Genomic DNA, 18,658 nt, shown 5'->3' on the forward strand with positions numbered 1-18,658 from the left:
CAATATATATTAAGTTATATATAAAACTTTATAACTTATATAATATATATGATATATAATATATAATTATATATAATACATATATACACGACTCCATTTATACACTGGACTTCATTATTCTAGATACTAACTAGAAAAATGCACAAGGGTTATGGATAGGCAACTCACAGAAAAGAAAATACAAACGGATAACAGACGTGCATAAAGATCAACTTCTCTAGTAGTTAGGAAAATTCTAAATAAAATCTCCATTTGAAGGTATCTTATTCATTAACAGCTGATGCTGTTCTTCCTCTTTTAAAAGGTAAGTGTTGTCTTATTTTCTACTGGGGTCTCCTGTTCTGAGCACAGAGCCTGGCACTCTGCAGGTACTTATACAGGCTCAACGGACAGATGGATGAATGACAGATGTGTGGGTGAATAGGTAGGTGGGTGAATGGGTAGGTGGATGGACAAATAAACAGATGGACAAACGGATGAGTAGACAGGTAGGTCGGTGGGTGAGTGAGTGGCTGGGTTGATGGATGGATGGATGCACAATATATACTTTGTTTATTCATCAGATTAGGTAAGATTAAAATTTAAAAGGTTGATAATATAAAATACATATTGACAAGTATGTGAGAAAATGGTTCTCTTATACATTGAAGGGGGTAAATGTTGGCACAGGAATTTAGGGGGAAACTTTGGCTACGATTTATCTATATACCTTCTGATTCAGCATTTTCTCAAAAGAAACATTTGTGTATGTGTACAAAGCATTCACAGCTGATATTTACTGAGTGCTATCTGCCATGCTCAAAGTAATTTTTATTCAATAAGTCATTATTAAGACAAAAGTACAAGTCAGAATTATGTGTGTAAAACTTTTTATGTTTAAACAATACAGAAAACCATATATATCTGTGGGCACACACATACATATGGTGAATTCAAAAAGTAGTTTAGAAGAACATTTTCAATGCTAATGAGGTTATAGAGAAACTGATTCAAATATTGCTCAAATATTAATGGTAGGGCTAATTATTTAATACTAAGAAATAAAATAGTTTTTAGTCATTTTGGAGGGAAATCTAGAGCTTTGAACTGTTCATACCCTTTGAACTTGTGGGAAGTTATCTTAAGAATTTCATGCACAAAGATACTTTTATTGCAGTATAATCTTTCAAGTAAGTCAAAGGCTAGGAAGACCTCAAGGCCCCGCTCAGTGGCAGGGTTCAGGGAAGTGGGCAGGGCTGGTGCTGAGTGGACTCCCAGGGGACCGGCTCTTAGTGGCTGCCCTTTGGTCACTGCTGCCTCCCCACATTTACATGACAGAATATGTTGAAGTTCTTAAAAAGTCCAATGAATAAAACTTATTGCACTGCTGATGATTCAGAGTTAATTAAGCTTTTTTAAAAATGGAGGAGACAAAATTACATTCATGCTAGGATTGGGACTATACACCAAGCCAGTGCCTGTCCCTGAGCAGGGCTTCATAAACATATGTTGAGAATAGATTATGTGGAAATGCACATCCATATGGACAAAGATTTTATGAAAAACAGCAACGTACAACCAGTGTGACTTGTAGTCGAGGCATTTATTACCTGCCCCTTGCTAGACCTTGTGTTAGAGGCATCCCCAGCATCTCATTCAACTCTGCAGTTCCTCAGCCACAGGACATGGTGCTAGCCGGTAAGACTCAGCTTAGCTGCGGGCAGCAGACATGTAAACACACAACTACAATCAGGGCAGCTGCAGCAGCATGCATAAGGCACCAAAGACGTAAAAGGCAGAAAGAGATACACCTGGTGTTAGGTAGGAACTTACACCTGAGTGGAGCCTTTAAAGAGCTTCACTGGCAGCTGAACTAGAGAAAGGACCTTCCCAGGAGAGATGGCTAAAGATGCATGGCAGGGAGGTGTGAAGGGGTGGGGGGCTGGGCAGGAAGCTGGTAAGACAGCGCGGCCAGGCCCACAGTTGGACGAGGGGAGCCAGTGAAGGAGAGGAGGCATAACTGACTTTGGGTTTTAGAAAGGCCACCCAGGTGGCCAGGAGGAGCTGGAGGATTCCTGGCCTGGGAGTGGCTAGAGCAGTGTGGAGGTCTGCCATCATCCAGGCAGGGGAGGAGGAAGAGAAGCAGAATTCATGCACAACTCGGAGGCAGAAGCCTCAAAGGGACTGCATGCTGAGAAGCAGCTGGGGCGACTTGGTTTCTGGTGTGGTTACTGGGAAGGACCATCCACAAGGCACAGCTGACAGGACAGGGTGATGTCCAGGTGCCAGCCAGATGCCACACTCCAACATGGTGACAACTTCACAACAACCCTGCACAGGTAAGGTGAAGTGACTTGCTGAGGCCCCTCAGTGGGCTGATTCCCAAAGTGAGCTTTCAACCATCACACTAGACTGAGTTGGGGACTTTAGCAGAGGTGAGTATGGGCAGAGAAGATAATGAGGCCAGACTTGGCTGTTTTGGGGGTGCCTCTGGGACAGGCAAATGGAGATGCCCCGTACAGTTAGATGTACTGGTTCTGGAACCCAGGTGAGGGATAAAGTAGGTATCATTCTAATGTGATGGACGGGGGAGTCAGCCCTGCTCAAGGCTATCCAGTGGATAGACAATGGGCTGATCTGATCTCAGGGTCCATATTCTCAGTGCTGTCACAGACCACCCCCACCCAGAGAGGCCCAGAAGGTTCTAGGATAAAGCTACCTCCTGTCTATGTCCAGGCCCAGCCTCTCCTCTTGCCTCTGAGCCAATCTCTTCCTCATCTCCCCCTGCCTTGGGCCTCCTAACTTAGTGACACTCTGTGGCAAGATCCCAGGATAAGAGCTTAGTGGAACTGGGACCTGGGAGAAGGAGAAGGATGTGTGAGTGAGAGGAGCATGAAGCAGCTAAGGGGTTAAGATGTCTCTTGCAGGCTGAGAAGGAGCAGGCAGAGAGGCAGGAGCAGAGCCAAGGGAGGATTTCCAGGCAGGAAGGATCTACAGATGCCCAGAAAAAGTAAGATCACATGTAAGAGGCAATTACAGGTTGCCTCAGTTAGGGGAACACCTGTGGCCTGGGAAGCACAATTAGAGGCAAGAGAAGCCTGTTGGCACTGTGCAGTCCATGAGACAGAGAAGGAGCAGGTACAGGTGAGTCTTTCAAGAAGTGGGGCTTGGAAACGAGGGAGTGGGGAAGCTGGAGGGACGACCCTGGGTCTGCTTCAGGTGGGCTGAGCCTCCAGAAGCTGCATGAATGTGGTCTATTGGATGTGGGAGGGACAGGTAGCTATCTGTTCTCAAAGTTCAGGCCAGAGTGCAGGGACAAGAGCTCGCTTAGCCTTCATCCTTCCCACCTGGGCAAGCCTGGCTGCAGATTCAGAAGGGAGGGTCGGACAAGGTGAAGACTCACCTGGATGAGGGCCAGGTTGCTGCTGATGACTCTGTGCTGCTCCTGGGGGTCATCGATTTGTCCAATGTTGGCCTAGAATGAAGAGAAAAGGACAAAGGTAGGACTGGCTAGGCCCAAAGCCAACTCAACCCTTCCTGGGAAAGGCAGTCTCTCAGGGGAGAAATCAACAAATACCATTTCATCAGCATCAGAAAAAATTCCTCTGCTCAGCTTTCCAAACAGTGACCTGGCCTTCTTATATGGGGAGTGGGGAGAAACGTTAGGGCACAGACCCCTTCGAGAACTGGATGGGGGTCATGGATCAGTCCTCCATGACCATGCTAGTATATGACTGCACACACCTGCACACACACAGCGGTACACACAGGCACAAATAGCCACACACAATGCATAGAGGTACACATGCATGCACACACATAGGCATTCATGTTACCAGCAATTTGAAGGCCATTTCTAGCTCTCAAACTCATGTGCAGACCTCAGTCAAGGCCTCCTACTGTGAAGCCCAGTCTTTGGCCAGGTCTCCCTGCCACCTACAACACCCTCCTCTACCCTGAAGCTAGCCTTATCTCCAATGACCACCAATCTGCTCAATGTCACCTTGGCAAAATCATCCCATTTAAGGAACACATATAAGTCTCTCTTCTCTTAGGATAAAAAACTGAGATCATAAATATGACTTTCTCCTTTAAAAATGGTTTTTGGCTCCTAACAGCATAACACTTACCAACAAAATTCAAGACATAAATCAGAAAAGTTTTCAAAGCAAATATATTTTCCTAGATTCCTTAAACTCAGTTCATTAAGTTCCTGAACTCCACGGAGAAAAATATAAAAATGCGCCTACTGCTAACACACTTGATAATTCATTTTCTTTTCACAGAGAAGGGGAGCCTTTTTGTCTTCAGCACGACTGACGTCTGGGATGCGGCACCTGACTGTGGTTAGGCCTCAGTCCACTCTTATTGAGTAGATATGACACCCACCGCAGGTGTCCCTGTTTGAACAGTAAGGGAAGGAGGCAGGGTAGAGACGCAGTGGAGCCCAGGGCGTGCTGAGCACGAGTGGCCAATGACTCACCCCTCTTCTGCTCTGCAGCTGCACTGTGAGTTCACTGAGACCTAAGTGTGCCTGTCTGCTGCTTCAACTCATGTTTTCTATTAATCAACCAGCTCCAACCTGGGTGCTGATCTTACCAGATAAGGAAGGGAGTTGTGCTGGCCCATATGATTTCTGAGTATGAGTCAGAAAAGACACTCCTTTCTCAAAATATTTTTTATCATCTATAAAACAGTTAAAATAAAAGTACACATCTATAACCTGTACAGCCCACATGGCAGCCTGGCCCTTGCTGTGCATGTGAGCCTGAGTCCATCACTGGCATCCAGGAGCACATCACTGAGCGAAGGCTGCACAAAGCAGGAAGTGAGACCAAGAGGTAAAGCGGTGAGGGCAGGAGGCTGAGGAGCTCAGACATCCACAGAGGTGGGAGAGAGAGACATGGGAGGGGAAGAAGTATGGCAAGAGGTAGGGTGTAAAGGGATTAAGATTTCAGAGTGTCCAGAGTATTTCTGGGCCAGGGTGGCTAAAGTGGACTGAAAGTGGCACTCACCAGAGCTGAGCTGTCCAAAAACTTGGAGGCTTGGGTTGTGGATGAGTCATCCCTGTGGATGCTGAAACCTTCCAGGATGGTGGTGGGATTTAGTATAGGAAAGACCACTGAACACTATGTTTCCCAGGACTGACCAAGCTGGTGATGAGGAGGGAAGGAGGCGAGATGGGACAGACATGAAGCAGCATGCCAGCCAGGCCAACAGGAGCCACGGGAGCTGTGGGTTTGGGTGGAGGAACACAGACCACTGCCTAAGAGAAACAATCCTGACGCTTGTCTAAAACAGCAGAGGACCTCCTCCAAGACTATTGCCATGAGGGAGAAAGAGCGAAATCAACGCTGAACACTACAGGGATTAACTGAGGGTGAAAAGCCAATGCGCAGGGCAAGGGAGCCAATGGAAATTACTAAGTGAATTCAGCTGGGTATCAAGGATGGCGGGAGCACCATGATCAGATACCAAGAGTGGAGAGGAGGAGCCTGGCTGGATATCAGGGTAGGGGATTTCCAGTAAACCGGCTTAGCAGGGCTCTTCTCCAGAACAGAGCCAGAAGGCAAGTGGAGAAGACAGCTCAGAGGAGCCTAACTTGGGTTTGGTCAAGGAAGGAGTGTTTGTCACCACCCACGAGGGGGCTCTCGGGGGAGCAGGTCTCCATCAGGTAGGGATATTTTTCTGCCCTGGAATGGAGGTCCTAGAGATATCAGGGGAAATAGCTGCAGGCATGGGGCCAGTCTGAATAGGGATGAAGAGTTCAAAGAGAAAACCAGTGGGAGGCAGGAGCATCTACAGAGAGCAACTCAGATTTTCCTCAACAGAAGGGTTTCACTGAGGCCCTTCCTCAATGTGCACTTAAGATTTCATTGATTTTTTTAAAAAACTTCTTTGAATCTGACAATTCCAGGCTTCTACGAAAAATCTCACAGGATCCTGTCTCCGTTCTAGATTTTCTAAGTCTTTCCTTACTGTCTACGTAAAACAGCCTGCTTTCACTGACTTGGGACGCCAGTGCCAGGTATTCTCCATGCACACCTCGGGCCTGCTCTCCCCTCCACCAGCTCTGGGCCTGTGAGGCTGCCCTGTGAGGATGGCATCAGCAAGCTCAACACACTCCCCTTGCCCTTTCACTTCCGGTTGGTTCTGGCCAATGGGGAGCCATTGGGAGGACACTGGAGGCCCAACAGTGAGTGAGTTTGGGGTGTATGACCCCTGCACCCTTCCTATGGAGCAGGGGCTGTAATCTTCCACCCAAACCCACAGCTCCGGTGGGTCAGCCTTCACCTACAGCTACACGCACAGCCCCAACCCCACCCGCCAGGATCTGGAAACCGCCTTTCTTCCCTCTGCCCCTTGAGAACTGGAGTGATACTTACTCCCTGTGGGTGTGAGTCCTGGGTTGCTTCACTGCCTCTTCTTGGTTTCCTTAATTAATCCTTCCTGAAACTCCGCTCACTGCCCAGCTGTATGTCACCTCTCTCCTGCCAGGATCCTGACCTATCCAATGACTCGTCCCTTCAGAAGGACATTTAGCTCACTCACATAATTTGTCATTACTTTCTGTATTTTTTTCTAATAACAAAATACACTTACTGGATTAAGATGGAAGATGGAACATCTGTTTTGCTATCCTTCTCCTTTCCAGATTGGGGTAAGACAATCCTTTAACATTTTATTTGGGAATAATTTTAGACTTCAGAAAAGTTTCAAAGTCAACAGAGAGAGCTCCTACATACCCTGCACCCAACCTCTCCTGATAATACTTATATAACCTGAGACAGTCACGCATATGGTTTGGACGTGTGTCTCCTCCAAATCTCATGTGGAAGTGTGATCCCCAGTATTGGAGGTGGGATCTGATGGGAGGTGTCTGGGTCATGGGGGCAGATCTCTCATGAATGGCTTGGTGCCCTTCTCGTAGTAATGAGTGAGTTCTCACTCTGAGTTCACGTGACAGCTAACTGTTTAAGAGTCTAGCACCTCCTTCCTTTCTCCTGCTCCCTCTCTTGCCATGTGATGCCTGCTCCCCTTAGCCTCCACCATAAATGGAAGCTTCCTGAGGCCTCCCCAGAAGCAGATGCCACCACTATGATTCTTGTACAGCCTGTAGAGTTTGGAGGGCTCAGAAGAAGACAGGAAGATGAGGGAAAGTTTGGAACTTCTTACAGACTTGTTAAATGGTTTTGGCCAAAATGCTGATAGAGATATAGACAGAGAAGGCCAGGCTGATGAGGTCTCAGGTGGAAATGAGAAAGTTATTGGGAACTAGGGAAAAGATCACCCTTGTTACACCTTAGCATGGAACTTGGCTGCACTGTGCCCAGGCTCTAGGGATTTGTGGAAGGTTGAACTTAGGAGTGCTGTCTTGGGGTATCAGGCAGGAGAAATTTCTACGGAGCAAATTTCTCAAGATGTGGTGTGGCTGCTTCTAACAACCTACAAACAGATGTGGGGGCAAATGAATGACTAAAAGTTGAAACTTATATTTAAAAGAAAAGCAGAGCATACATTTTTGAAAAATTTGCAGCCTGGCCCTGTGGTAGAGAAGGAATCAAAGGGGCCTAAAGAGCAACCACTTGCTAGAGAGAAAAGGGAACCAGTGCTGATAGTCAACACAATGGGAAAAAAGCCTTGAAGGCATTTCAGATTTTTGAGGCAGCCCCTCCCATCACAGGTCCAGTGGCTTAGGAGGAAAGAATGGTTTTGGGGCCAGGGCACTGCTTCCCTACACAGCCTTGGGACACTGCTCCCAACATCCCTGGCTGTTTGAGCTCCAGCCATGGCTCAAAGAACATCAAATACAGCTTTGGCTGCTGCTTCAGAGGATGCAAGCCTTACATCTTGGTGGCTCCCAGTGGTGTAAAGTCTGTCAGCGCATAGAATGCAAGAGTGAAGGAGGTTTGGCTGCTTCCACCTAGATTTCACAGGATGTATGTGAAAGCCTGGGTGCCCAGATAGAAGCCTGCCACTGGGGCAGAGCCCCCACAGAGAAAGCCTACTAGGGCAGTATCAAGGGGAAATGTGGGGTTAGAGGCCACACAAGGCCCCCACTGGGCCAATGCCTAGTGGAGCTTAGGAAGGAGGCCACCACCCTCCATACCCTAGAATAGTAGAGCCACCAGCCAGCTTGTACCATGTGCCTGGAAAAGCTGCAGGCACTCAACTCCTTCTATGAGAGCAGCCACAGGGGCTGCACCCTGGAAAACCATAGGGGTAGAGAAGTCCAGAGGCCTTGAGAGCCCACCTCTCACACCAGTGTGCCCTGAACACAGGACATGGAGTCAAGGGAGATCATTATGGAGCTTTAAAATGTAATGCCTGTCTGCTGAGCTTCAGACTTGCTTGGGGCCTTGTTGCTCCTTTCTTTCAGCTGATTTCTGCCTTTTGGAATAAGAATGTTTACCTAATGCTTATACTACCATTGCATCTTGGGAGTAAATCACTCATAAGTGGAAGAAGTGTGCATTGGGTTTCAGATGAGACATTGGACTTTTGATTGAGTTGGTGCTGGAATGAGTTGAGACTTTTGGGGACTACTGGAAAGGGATGATTGTATTTTGTAATGGGAGAAGAACAAGATATTTGTAGGCCAGGGAAAGAACGATCTGGTTTGGATATTTATCCCTTCCAAATCTCATGTTGAAATGTGATCTCCAGTGTTGGAGGTGGGGCCTGGTGGGAGGTGTTTGGGTCATGGGGGTGGGATCCTTCATGAATGGCTGGGTGCCCTCCTCATGGTAATGAGTGAGTTCTTGCTCTGAGTTCACATGAGAGCTGATTAAGAGTCTAGCACCTCCTCCCTCCCTCTCGCTTCGTCTCTCACCATGTGACACATTGGCTCCCCTTCAGCTTCCACCATAATTGGAAGCTTCCTAAAGCCCTCACCAGAAGCAGATGCTGGCACCATGCTTCCTGTTCAGCCTGCAGCACTATAAGCCAAATAAACCTCTTTTCTTTATAAATTACCCAGTCTCAAGTATTCCTTTAGAGCAACACAAATGGGCTAACACAGTCACCAAGCTAAAAATTGAACACTGGTACAACACTAATAACTAAACTATAGAATGTATTCATATGTCCCCAGTTTTCTCACTAATGTCCTTTTTTATGTTTCAGGAAATAAATCAGGATTGCCATTGCATTTAGCCACAGCTCCTGAGTCTCACTGTAGAAGAATACAAGTCAGCTATTTTATGGGATGTCCCTCAATTTGGGTTTCTCTGAGGCTTCCTTATGGTTAAACTGAGATTGTGCATTTTGAGGTAGAAGACCAGTGAGGTGACGTGCCTCCACTGTGCACCCTGTCACGGGGTGATAGCAGTGAGACTTGTCACCAATGCTGCTGACCCAGGTCACTGCTGAGGTGCCATCTGCCAGGTTTCTCCACTGCAAACACTATTTTTTTGCTTCCTATACTCTCAGTTAGAAATGAGTCGTTAGGTCTTACCCACACTCAAGGGGAAGGAGTTAAGCTTTAGCTCCTCTAAGGCAGTATATCCAAGATTTGAGGACATACGTTAAAACAACCAGACAATCCACACATATTTAAAGGAGATACTCTGAGGCTATGCAAAGATCCTACTTCTCTTTTAAAGTCCCACACTCTAATAATGTATTAAGGGATCTTATCTGTGGATATGTGTACATACACAGCTTGGCATATATACATACATACATTTCCTAGTTCAGTGCACTGAGAGGAACTAGAAGTGGTGGCATCCCAGGAGCAACAAGTACACCCACTGCCCAGATCTTGTTTTCTAAATTCAGTTCTTCAATAAAAGGAGCCAGCTTCCTTAGGAAAATGGCTCATTGTAGGGCCAGGGCAAGGAAAATACAAGGTGTGTACCTGGAGTATTTGACAATGCCAAAAAGTAAGGGAGTGCCCAAGAGCGGGTGGGGCATGTCAGGAAGCAGGAGCCATCTGAGCCAGAACCATTTCAGCAACAGAATAAATATGAGCGCTGGCTTTTAACCTCAAGAATACAGTAACTATCCATGCATCTACACATGCCATAAATATCTATCTACATACATATTACAATGAATGTGAGTTCATGCTTATTTCCAACTCTAATCCGGCATCACAGGATTCATTCTAGCATTGAGGAGATCGTTTTTAAAATGTACAAGAGTGCTGGAAAACAAGAAGAGGTATCTATACTGTAACAGAAATGAAAAGGAATCCCTGAACAATGGAAAGTGATAAACTGGGTTGACAAGAGAATTCATAACTGAAAACGACAGAGGAAAGGCCTGTTGCAAAAGGCAGAGGTAGTCCTGGGGATAATGGGAGCAGAAGGGAGCCTGGAACAGCTGAAAGGGCATTTGCTGCAGAGACTTCTGCAGGAGCTTCAAGGAGGGTTGACCTTTCCCCTGCCTGCTTGGTTTGTGCCAAGAATGAGACGTGGCCACCTGGCCTGGCTCCAAGCAGATGCAGCGAGAGTGTTGGGGTCAGAGAGGCAGGGCAGTGCCCCAAGTGGCCATGACAAGAGGGACACAGAGCCCCCATACCCATGAAAAGAGTTACTGGCACACAGTTTAGGCAACACATTCTGACTGCCCTCTCTCCAATCCTTAGATTGGAGCCTCCTCTAAGGGCAGTATTCACAGATTTACAAGGTAAGTGTAAATCTAAAATAAAATGATGCACAAGCACCTATTCACTAAAGGCAAGCCACAAGGCTCTGAGTTTGAAACTCATCAAAGTCAACCAATGGAAGTACAAAGTCTAGGGAAACAGAATCAAAGTACGAAACTGAATAAGTATCTAGGATAAGTTAATTAAATGAGATGTCAGAGAATGGTCCTTCTTTTTATAAATGGTCCTATCTTTTTATAAATAAAAAGATAAATTTTGAGATTCTAGAAAGTACATACTTAATCTCTGAATTTAAAATAAAAAACAAAAACAAAATCTTTTCATTAGATGATTTCAATAGCACAGTGGTTGAAGAGAGAGTGATGAAGAGTGAATCAGTGAAAAATTAAATGGAGCAGAAGTATTCTAGCAGAAATGTAGGGAGTATGAAAAGAGAGTTAAGAAACTCAAAAGGCAGACTCAGAAACTACAATATGTACCCAAATAGGAGTTATGGGGGGGGTGGTGGGGGCGGGGGAATGAATAGGAATGAATATAAAAATACAAAAAATAACAAAGTTTTCTATAGAGCTGAAGACAGATGTCTTTAGATGGAAAAACTCCAAGATATATGCAAGATAATGAGAAAAAGTCTATGCCAGAAACATCATGTTGAAATTCCATCACACAGATGATAAAAGAAAAAAATCTCCAAAAAGTCCAGATAGATAAACAAATTACCTAAAAGAAATGAGACTCAAAAGGGCACAGGCTTCCATCAGCAACACTGAGCACAAGAAGATACTGAAAGTATAACTTCAGTACTGCAGGAACATAATTGCAAACATTGCATTCCCTACCAGCCAGGCTGGCATTCAATGGTAAGGAAAAAGTAAAGCATTTTCCTACTCCAAATTCCAAAGTTTACTTCCAACAAATCTTACCTAAAACAATTACTAGAGGATGTACTCAATCGAAACAAAAATAAATTTAAAAGGAAGCTGAGAAAGAGTGGCACCAGCGAGATGGTGAATAGGCACCTCCAGGCCCTTGTTTCCCCACAGACACATCCAATAAGCAACACAGACTGACCAAAATAGCTTTGAGGCAGCTCAGAAACCAGTTAAGATCTGCAGCGACCAAGAGAAAATCCAACCAAGAAAAAGCCACCCTCAAGCCAGTAGGAAATTCCATGGTGTTTCTGCTTGCCCTTGTACCACCTCCTTCTCCACACAGCATGGTGCAGTTGGGAGGAACCACCTAATCCTAGAAAGAAAGAAGGAAAGAAAGGAATAGAACCTGCTGGCTATCCTCTGGCTTGCCTGGGGGCTGCCCAAGTAACTGGTTTCTGTCTGTCTCTCGAGAGCAAATGGAAATGGTGACACTAGGATGAAGGCCACAGAGGTGTCCAACATGTTAGAGTCATGGAGGAAATGTAGGCCCATGGGTACCTGGGGGAAAGAGATTAAGGACAGAGGAATACAATAGAATGTCAAGGCCCTGAGAAGAAGCAGAGTTGACACTCTGAGGGAAATTAAGACATTTAAAAGCAGCCATGTATATGGGGGAATTGGAGAGAAAAAGCACATCCACAGGCCCTGGGAGATGCATGCCAGAAAACCCCTGAAAAGACCTTAAGCCTTCATGCCAGACTAATTGGTGAAGATTTTTCCCTGCAGAGAGCCAGTCTGCAAAGATTGGGAGAGATGGCTGTTTTGCAAATACCTAATTTTTAATAAAAGATGAAAAAGGATACCAAAAAAAAGTGAAACACAGTCTAGCCATAGGAACAAAAAAATTGACTCAACAGCAAACTCAGAAGAATGAGCAAATCTGAAAATAAGTCATTTGAAATTTCAAGTCTGAAGAACAAAAATAAAGAAGATTTAAGAAAAGTTAATAAAACTAAGGGAATTATTGAACACTCAATTGTAATACATACAATTTGGAATTCCAGAAACGAAAGAGAGAGATAAGTGGGCAGAGAGCTTATTTGAAGAAACAATGGCTAAAAACTTTCCAAATTAAAAAAAAAAGATATGAATATAGAAATGTAAGGTATATGAATTCCAGTATTGATCAAAAAGATCAATACTGAGACACATTATAAACAAACTATTTGAAAGTCAAAAACAAAAAGAGAATCTTCAAAGCCAACAGAGGAAAGACACTCATAACATACAAAAGATTCTCAATAAAATCATCAGTGGATTTCTCAGCAGAAATTTGCAGTCCAGAGGTAATAATATTAATATATTTAAAGTGCTGGATAAAAACACCTGTCAACTGAGAATTCTATATCTGGCAAAACTATTTTACACAAATGAGGGAAAAATTAAGACATTCCTAAATAAAAGCTAAGGGAGTTCATTACTAGATCTGCCCTACAAGAAATGGTAAAGAGAGTCCTTCAAGTTGAAATGAAAGAATGCCAGACAGGAACTTGAAGCCAAATGAAAATATAATGTTCTCCAATAAAGGTAAATGCACGAAAAAGTATTAAAAAATTGTATTATTTTAAAACTGGTTTGTAAAAAATGTTATAAGCATTTAAAACACAAAAGCACAAAAATATAAATTTATTTTAATAGGTACACAATATAAAAAGATATACATTATGACATCAATAACAAAGTTCAGAGGCAGAACTATAAACAGTAGAGTTTTATATGCAATTGAAATTAAGCTGCTATCAGTTTAAGGTAAATCGTAATAACTTTAGGGTGTTGTATGTAATCCTCATGGTAACTACAAAGAAAACATTTATAAAATATAAACAAAAAGGAATTAAGAAGGCAATCAAAACATATCACTGCCAGAAAAAAAAAAAAAAAAAAAACCCAGAGGAAGGCAATAGGGAAGAAATAAGAGACAAAAAGGCTATTAAGACACAGAAAACAAATAAAATTGCAACAGTAAGTCCTTTCCTATCAGTAATTACTTTCAATGTAAATGGGTTAAATCTCCCAATCAAAATACAAAGACTGGCAGAATGGATTAAGAACAAAACAAAACAAAAAACAGGACTTAACTATATGTTGTCTATAAGAAATTCACTTTAGATTTAAGGACACACAAAGGTTTATTGTGAAAAGATGGTAAAAGATATTCCATGCAAATAGTAGCAAAAGAGGGCAGGGGTGGCTATGCTAATATAAGACAAAATGGACTTTAAGTCAAAAACCATTACAAGATACAAAGAAAGACATTATACAATGATACAAGGATGAAATCATCCCAAAGATAGAACAATTACAAATGGTGAAACATGTTTTACCAAACATCAAAATTCCCAAAATACATGATGCAAACACTGACAGAACTGAAGAAAGAAACAGACAGGTGTTCAATAATAGTTGGAGACTTCAATACCACACCATCAATGATGAATACAACAACCAGACAGAAGATCAGTAAGGAAATAGATGGCTAGAATAACACTAGGAACCGACTGGACCTAAAAGACATATACAAAACACTCCACCATGGAAGAATACACATTTTTCTCAATGAAATGTGAACATGAAACATTCTCCAAGACAGATCGTATGTTAGGCCATGAAACCAGTCTTAATATATTTAAGAAGATTAAAATCATACAGAGTATATTTTCCAATCACAAGGGAGTAAAACTAGAAATCAATAGACAAGTGAAGAATCTCCAAAAACGTGGAAATCAAGAAACACACACTTGAACAACAAGTGGGTCAAAAAAAAAAAAAAATTCCAAAGTAAATTAGAAAATATCTCAAGACAAATGAAAATGAAAATATAACACATCATAATTTATAGGATGCGGTGAAAGCAGTTTTAAAGGGAAATTTATAGCTGTAAACAATTCCATTAAAAAAAAAAGACCTCAAATAAACCACCTAAACTTATACCTTAAGAAACTAAGAAAAGAGCAAACTAACCCCAAAGTTCACAGAAAGAAGGAAATAATAAAGATTATAGCAGGGATAAATAAAATAGAGAACAGAAAAATAACAGAGAAAAATCAATGAAACTAATAATTGATTGGTTCCTCAAAAAAAAAAAATCAACAATTCAAAAGCCTTTAGGTAAATTGACTAAGAAAAAAAGAAGTCTCAAAAAACTATAATTAAAAATGAAAATGGGACATAACTACTGATTCTACAGAAATAAAAAGGAATACAAGAGAGGAAATTGTATCCAAACACACTAGGCAGCCTAACTGAAATGGATATACTCCTAGAGAAAACAATTTACCAGGACTGAATCATGGGGAAATACAAAATCTGAATATACTAAAAACTAAGAAAACGAAATCAGTAATTAAAATCTCCCAACAAAGAAAACCCAGGACCAGAAGGCTTCACTAGTGAATTCTACCAAACATTTAAAGAAAAATTAACACCAATCCTCCATAAACTGTCCCAAAAAATTGAAGAGGGAGAAATACTTCCAACTTCGTCCTATGAAAGTGTTACCCTAATACCAAAGCCAGACAAAGACACTAGAAGAAAAAACTACAGACCAATATCTGCTGAATATTGATGCAAAAATCTTCAAAAAATACTAATAAACTGAATACAACAGTATATTAAAAGGATTATGCATCATGACCAAGTGGGTTTGTTCCTGGAATACAAGATAGTTCCACATACAAAAATCAATCAATCCATGTTAACAGAATCAATGGGGGAAAAAAACCACATGATGAAAAAGCATCTGACAAAATTCAACACCTTTCTGTGATTAAAAAAAAAATCACACCCAACAAACTAGAAATAAAAGGAAACTACCTCAACATAATAAAGGTTATATGTTATATGTGAAAATCCCATAGTAAACATCACTCTTAATGGTGGCAGACAAACTTTTGCTCTAAGATGAGGAACAGGACAAGGATGCCTGCTTTCACTACTTCTATTTAACACACTACTAAAAGTTCTGGCCAGAGAAATTAGGCAAGAAATAAAAAAAGTAAAAGATGTACAAATTGGAAAAGAAGAAGTAAAATTACCTCTGTTTGCAGATAATGTAGTCTTATATGCTGAAAACTCTAAAGATTACACACACACACACAAATTTTTATAATAAATGAATTCAACAAAGATGAAGGATACAAAATCAACAAACAAAAATCAGTTGTGTTTCTATACAATAACAATGAATAATTCAAAAAAGAACTAAGAAACAATACCATTTATAATAGCATCAGAAGGAATAAAATACTTATGAATTAACTTAACCAAGAAGGCAAAAGACTAGTACACTAAAAACCACAAAGTGTTTCTGAAGAAATTCAAGAAGACACAAATAAATGAAAAGACATACCATGTCCGTGGACTGGAAGACTTAATATTGTTAAGATATCAATACTAGGCTGGGCATGGTGGCTCATGCCTGTAATCCCAGCACTTTGGGAGTTCGAGGCAGGTGGATCACTTGAGGTCAGGAGTTCAAGACCAGCCTGGCCAACACAGTGAAACCGCTTCTCTATTAAATATACAAAAATTAGTCAGGCATGGTGGCAGGTGCCTGTAATCCCAGCTACTTGGGAGGCTGAGGCAGGAGAATTGTTTGAATCCGGGAGGTAGAGGTTGCAGTGAGCTGAGATGGCGCGACTGCACTCCAGCCTGGGTGATGGAGCGAAACTCCGTCTCAAAAAAAAAAGAAAAGAAAGATGTCAACACTAGCTGAAGAATCTACAAATTTAATACAATCTCATCAAAACCTAAACATTAAAATATTTAAGCAAAAAAACTAAATGCTGGCCAGCACAGTGGCCTGTAGTCCCACACCTGTAGTCCCAGCACTTTGGGAGGCCAAAATAGCTTGAGCTCAGGAGTTTGAGACCAACCTGGGCAACATGGCGAAACCCTGTCTCTACAAAAAATACAAAAATTAGCTAGGTGCAGTGGTTCATGCCTATGGTCCCAGCTACTCAGGAGGCTGAGGTGGAAAGATCACTTGAGCCTGTGAGGCAGAGGTTGCAGTAAGCCATGTTCATGCCACTGCACTCCAGCCTGGGTGACCCTGCCTCAAAACAAACAAACAAACAAACAAACAAGAACTAAATGCTGTATTTTGATGAAATAGAAAAATACATTCATAAATTCCTATGGAATTTAAGGGACCCTGAATAGCCAAAACAATCTCAAGAAAGAACAAGGTTGGAGGTCTCATACTTCATGACTTCGAAACTTATTACAAAGCTACAGTAATCTAAATGGTGTGGTACAAAGACAGGCATGGAGATCAATGGAATAAAATATCCTGGAAATAAACCCTTAAATATATGGTCAAATGACAAGGGTGCCATGGACTTTCAATGGGAAAAGAACAGTCTTCAAAAAAATGGAGCTGGGAAAACCAAATATCCACATGCAAAAGAAGGAAGTTGGATGCTTATGTTACACCATGTACAAAAATAAACTCGAAATGAATCAAAGACCTAAACGAGAATTCAAACTACAAAAGTCTCAAAAGAAAACATAGGCAAAAAGTTTCAAGGCATTAGATTTGGCAATTATTTCTTGGATATGACACCAAAAGCACAGGTGACAAAAGCAAAAATAGATGAACTACATGAAAATTAAAAACTTCTTTGCATTAAAGGACATAAGGCAAAAAGGTATCCTACAGAATTGAAGAAAATATTTGCAAAGCATATACTGATAAGAGATTAATATTCAGAATATATAAGGAACTACAACTCAACAACAGAACCAAAAAAACTAATTAAAAAATGGGCAAAGGACTTGAACAGACAGTTTTCCAAAGAAGACATACAAATGACCAATAAGCACATGAAAAGATACTCAACCATCACTAGTTATTAGAAAAATTTGTATTAATTTTATAAGCTAAAAGAAAGAGAACTGATAACTTTACAACATTAACTTTTGCCATTCAGGAACTTCATCTCTCTCCAAATTTTTTTCTCTTTACAAAGCTTTGTAGTTTATTTGTATAGGTTTTGCCCATTTTGTTTTGAGGATTATTCTGAAACTATTTAAAAACTGGTTAATAGTTTGAAGGGAATCTCTTTTTAAATTATACCTTATAAACGACTATTTCCAGTGTGTACGGGAGTGTATAGAGACATGCTTACGTATGTTAATGTACACATTTTATTTCATTTAGATGTTTTGAAACTGGCCCACTTTACTGTTTGTTTTACAGTTTTCTAAGTGATTTGCTTAGATTTTCCAAGAAGGCAAGCATATCACTAATAAAATAAGTTTTTCTCTTCCTTTCCAATATTTAAGACTCTTACTTTCTTTTCCTAGTTTATTATGCTAGCCAGAATACACAGAACAACATAAATAAAATATTCTTCTGTTTCAAGTTGCACTAAGAGTATCTTTGTAAGTCACATATGGGAGTTGAAGGCAAAACTAATAGATGGAGATTGAAGGTAGATCAGAGGGGGCCGGTATGGAGTAGGGGAGTGGGCTGCAACAGCAATAAGAACTTTTCAGGGAGATGGAGATGTTCTGTGTCTCAACTAGGGTCACAGCTACACAGGTGTATGTATTCGTCAAAAGTCATTCACCTGCACACTTAAACCCTCTGTTTTTATTGTTACCAACTTATACCTTAAGACTGATTTAAAAAAAAACAAAAAAAGAAAAAAAAAGAAAGTAAAACCTTTGAAGGTTCTACTGTGATGATACTGTGTCTGCTCTCCTTTTACAGACTGTTGTAATGAATTACATTAATATGGCCAGGCGCAGTGGCTCACGCCTATAATCCCAGCACTTTGGGAGGCCAAGGTGGGTGGATCATGAGGTCAGAACTTCAAGAATTACATTAATAGTTCTTTCTTTCCTCTCATGTTTTACATATTTTAAGAGAATTAAAACACTAAGATACGATCATTGTAGAGAAGTGTTTAAAATGTAGTTACGGGCTGGGCACGGTGGCTCATGCCTATAATCCCAGCACTTTGGGAGGCTGAGGCAGGCAGATCACTTGAGGTCAGGAGCTCAAGACCGGCCTGACCAACATGGTGAAACCCTGCCTCTGCTAAAAATACAAAAATTGGCCGGGTGTGATGGCACGCACCTATAATCCCAGCTACTTGGGAGGCTGAGGCATGAGAATGAATCACTTGAG

General features: G+C 41.7%; 1 protein-coding gene across 3 annotated transcripts in view; it reads right to left on the bottom strand.

The window, feature by feature from the left end:
- The window catches only part of SLC41A3 (solute carrier family 41 member 3), an 83,520-nt gene that overhangs the window by 24,479 nt on the left and 40,383 nt on the right, over window positions 1-18,658 (bottom strand). For all 3 annotated transcript variants that reach the window (XM_054480775.2, XM_054480772.2, XM_054480774.1), the window contains one exon: window positions 3,383-3,454. In XM_054480775.2, the coding sequence (XP_054336750.1) occupies window positions 3,383-3,454 (72 nt within the window). The remainder of the gene's footprint in view (window positions 1-3,382; window positions 3,455-18,658) is intronic.

Source organism: Pongo pygmaeus, chromosome 2, assembly GCF_028885625.2.
Source record: "Pongo pygmaeus isolate AG05252 chromosome 2, NHGRI_mPonPyg2-v2.0_pri, whole genome shotgun sequence".
Classification (NCBI taxonomy): domain Eukaryota; kingdom Metazoa; phylum Chordata; class Mammalia; order Primates; family Hominidae; genus Pongo; species Pongo pygmaeus.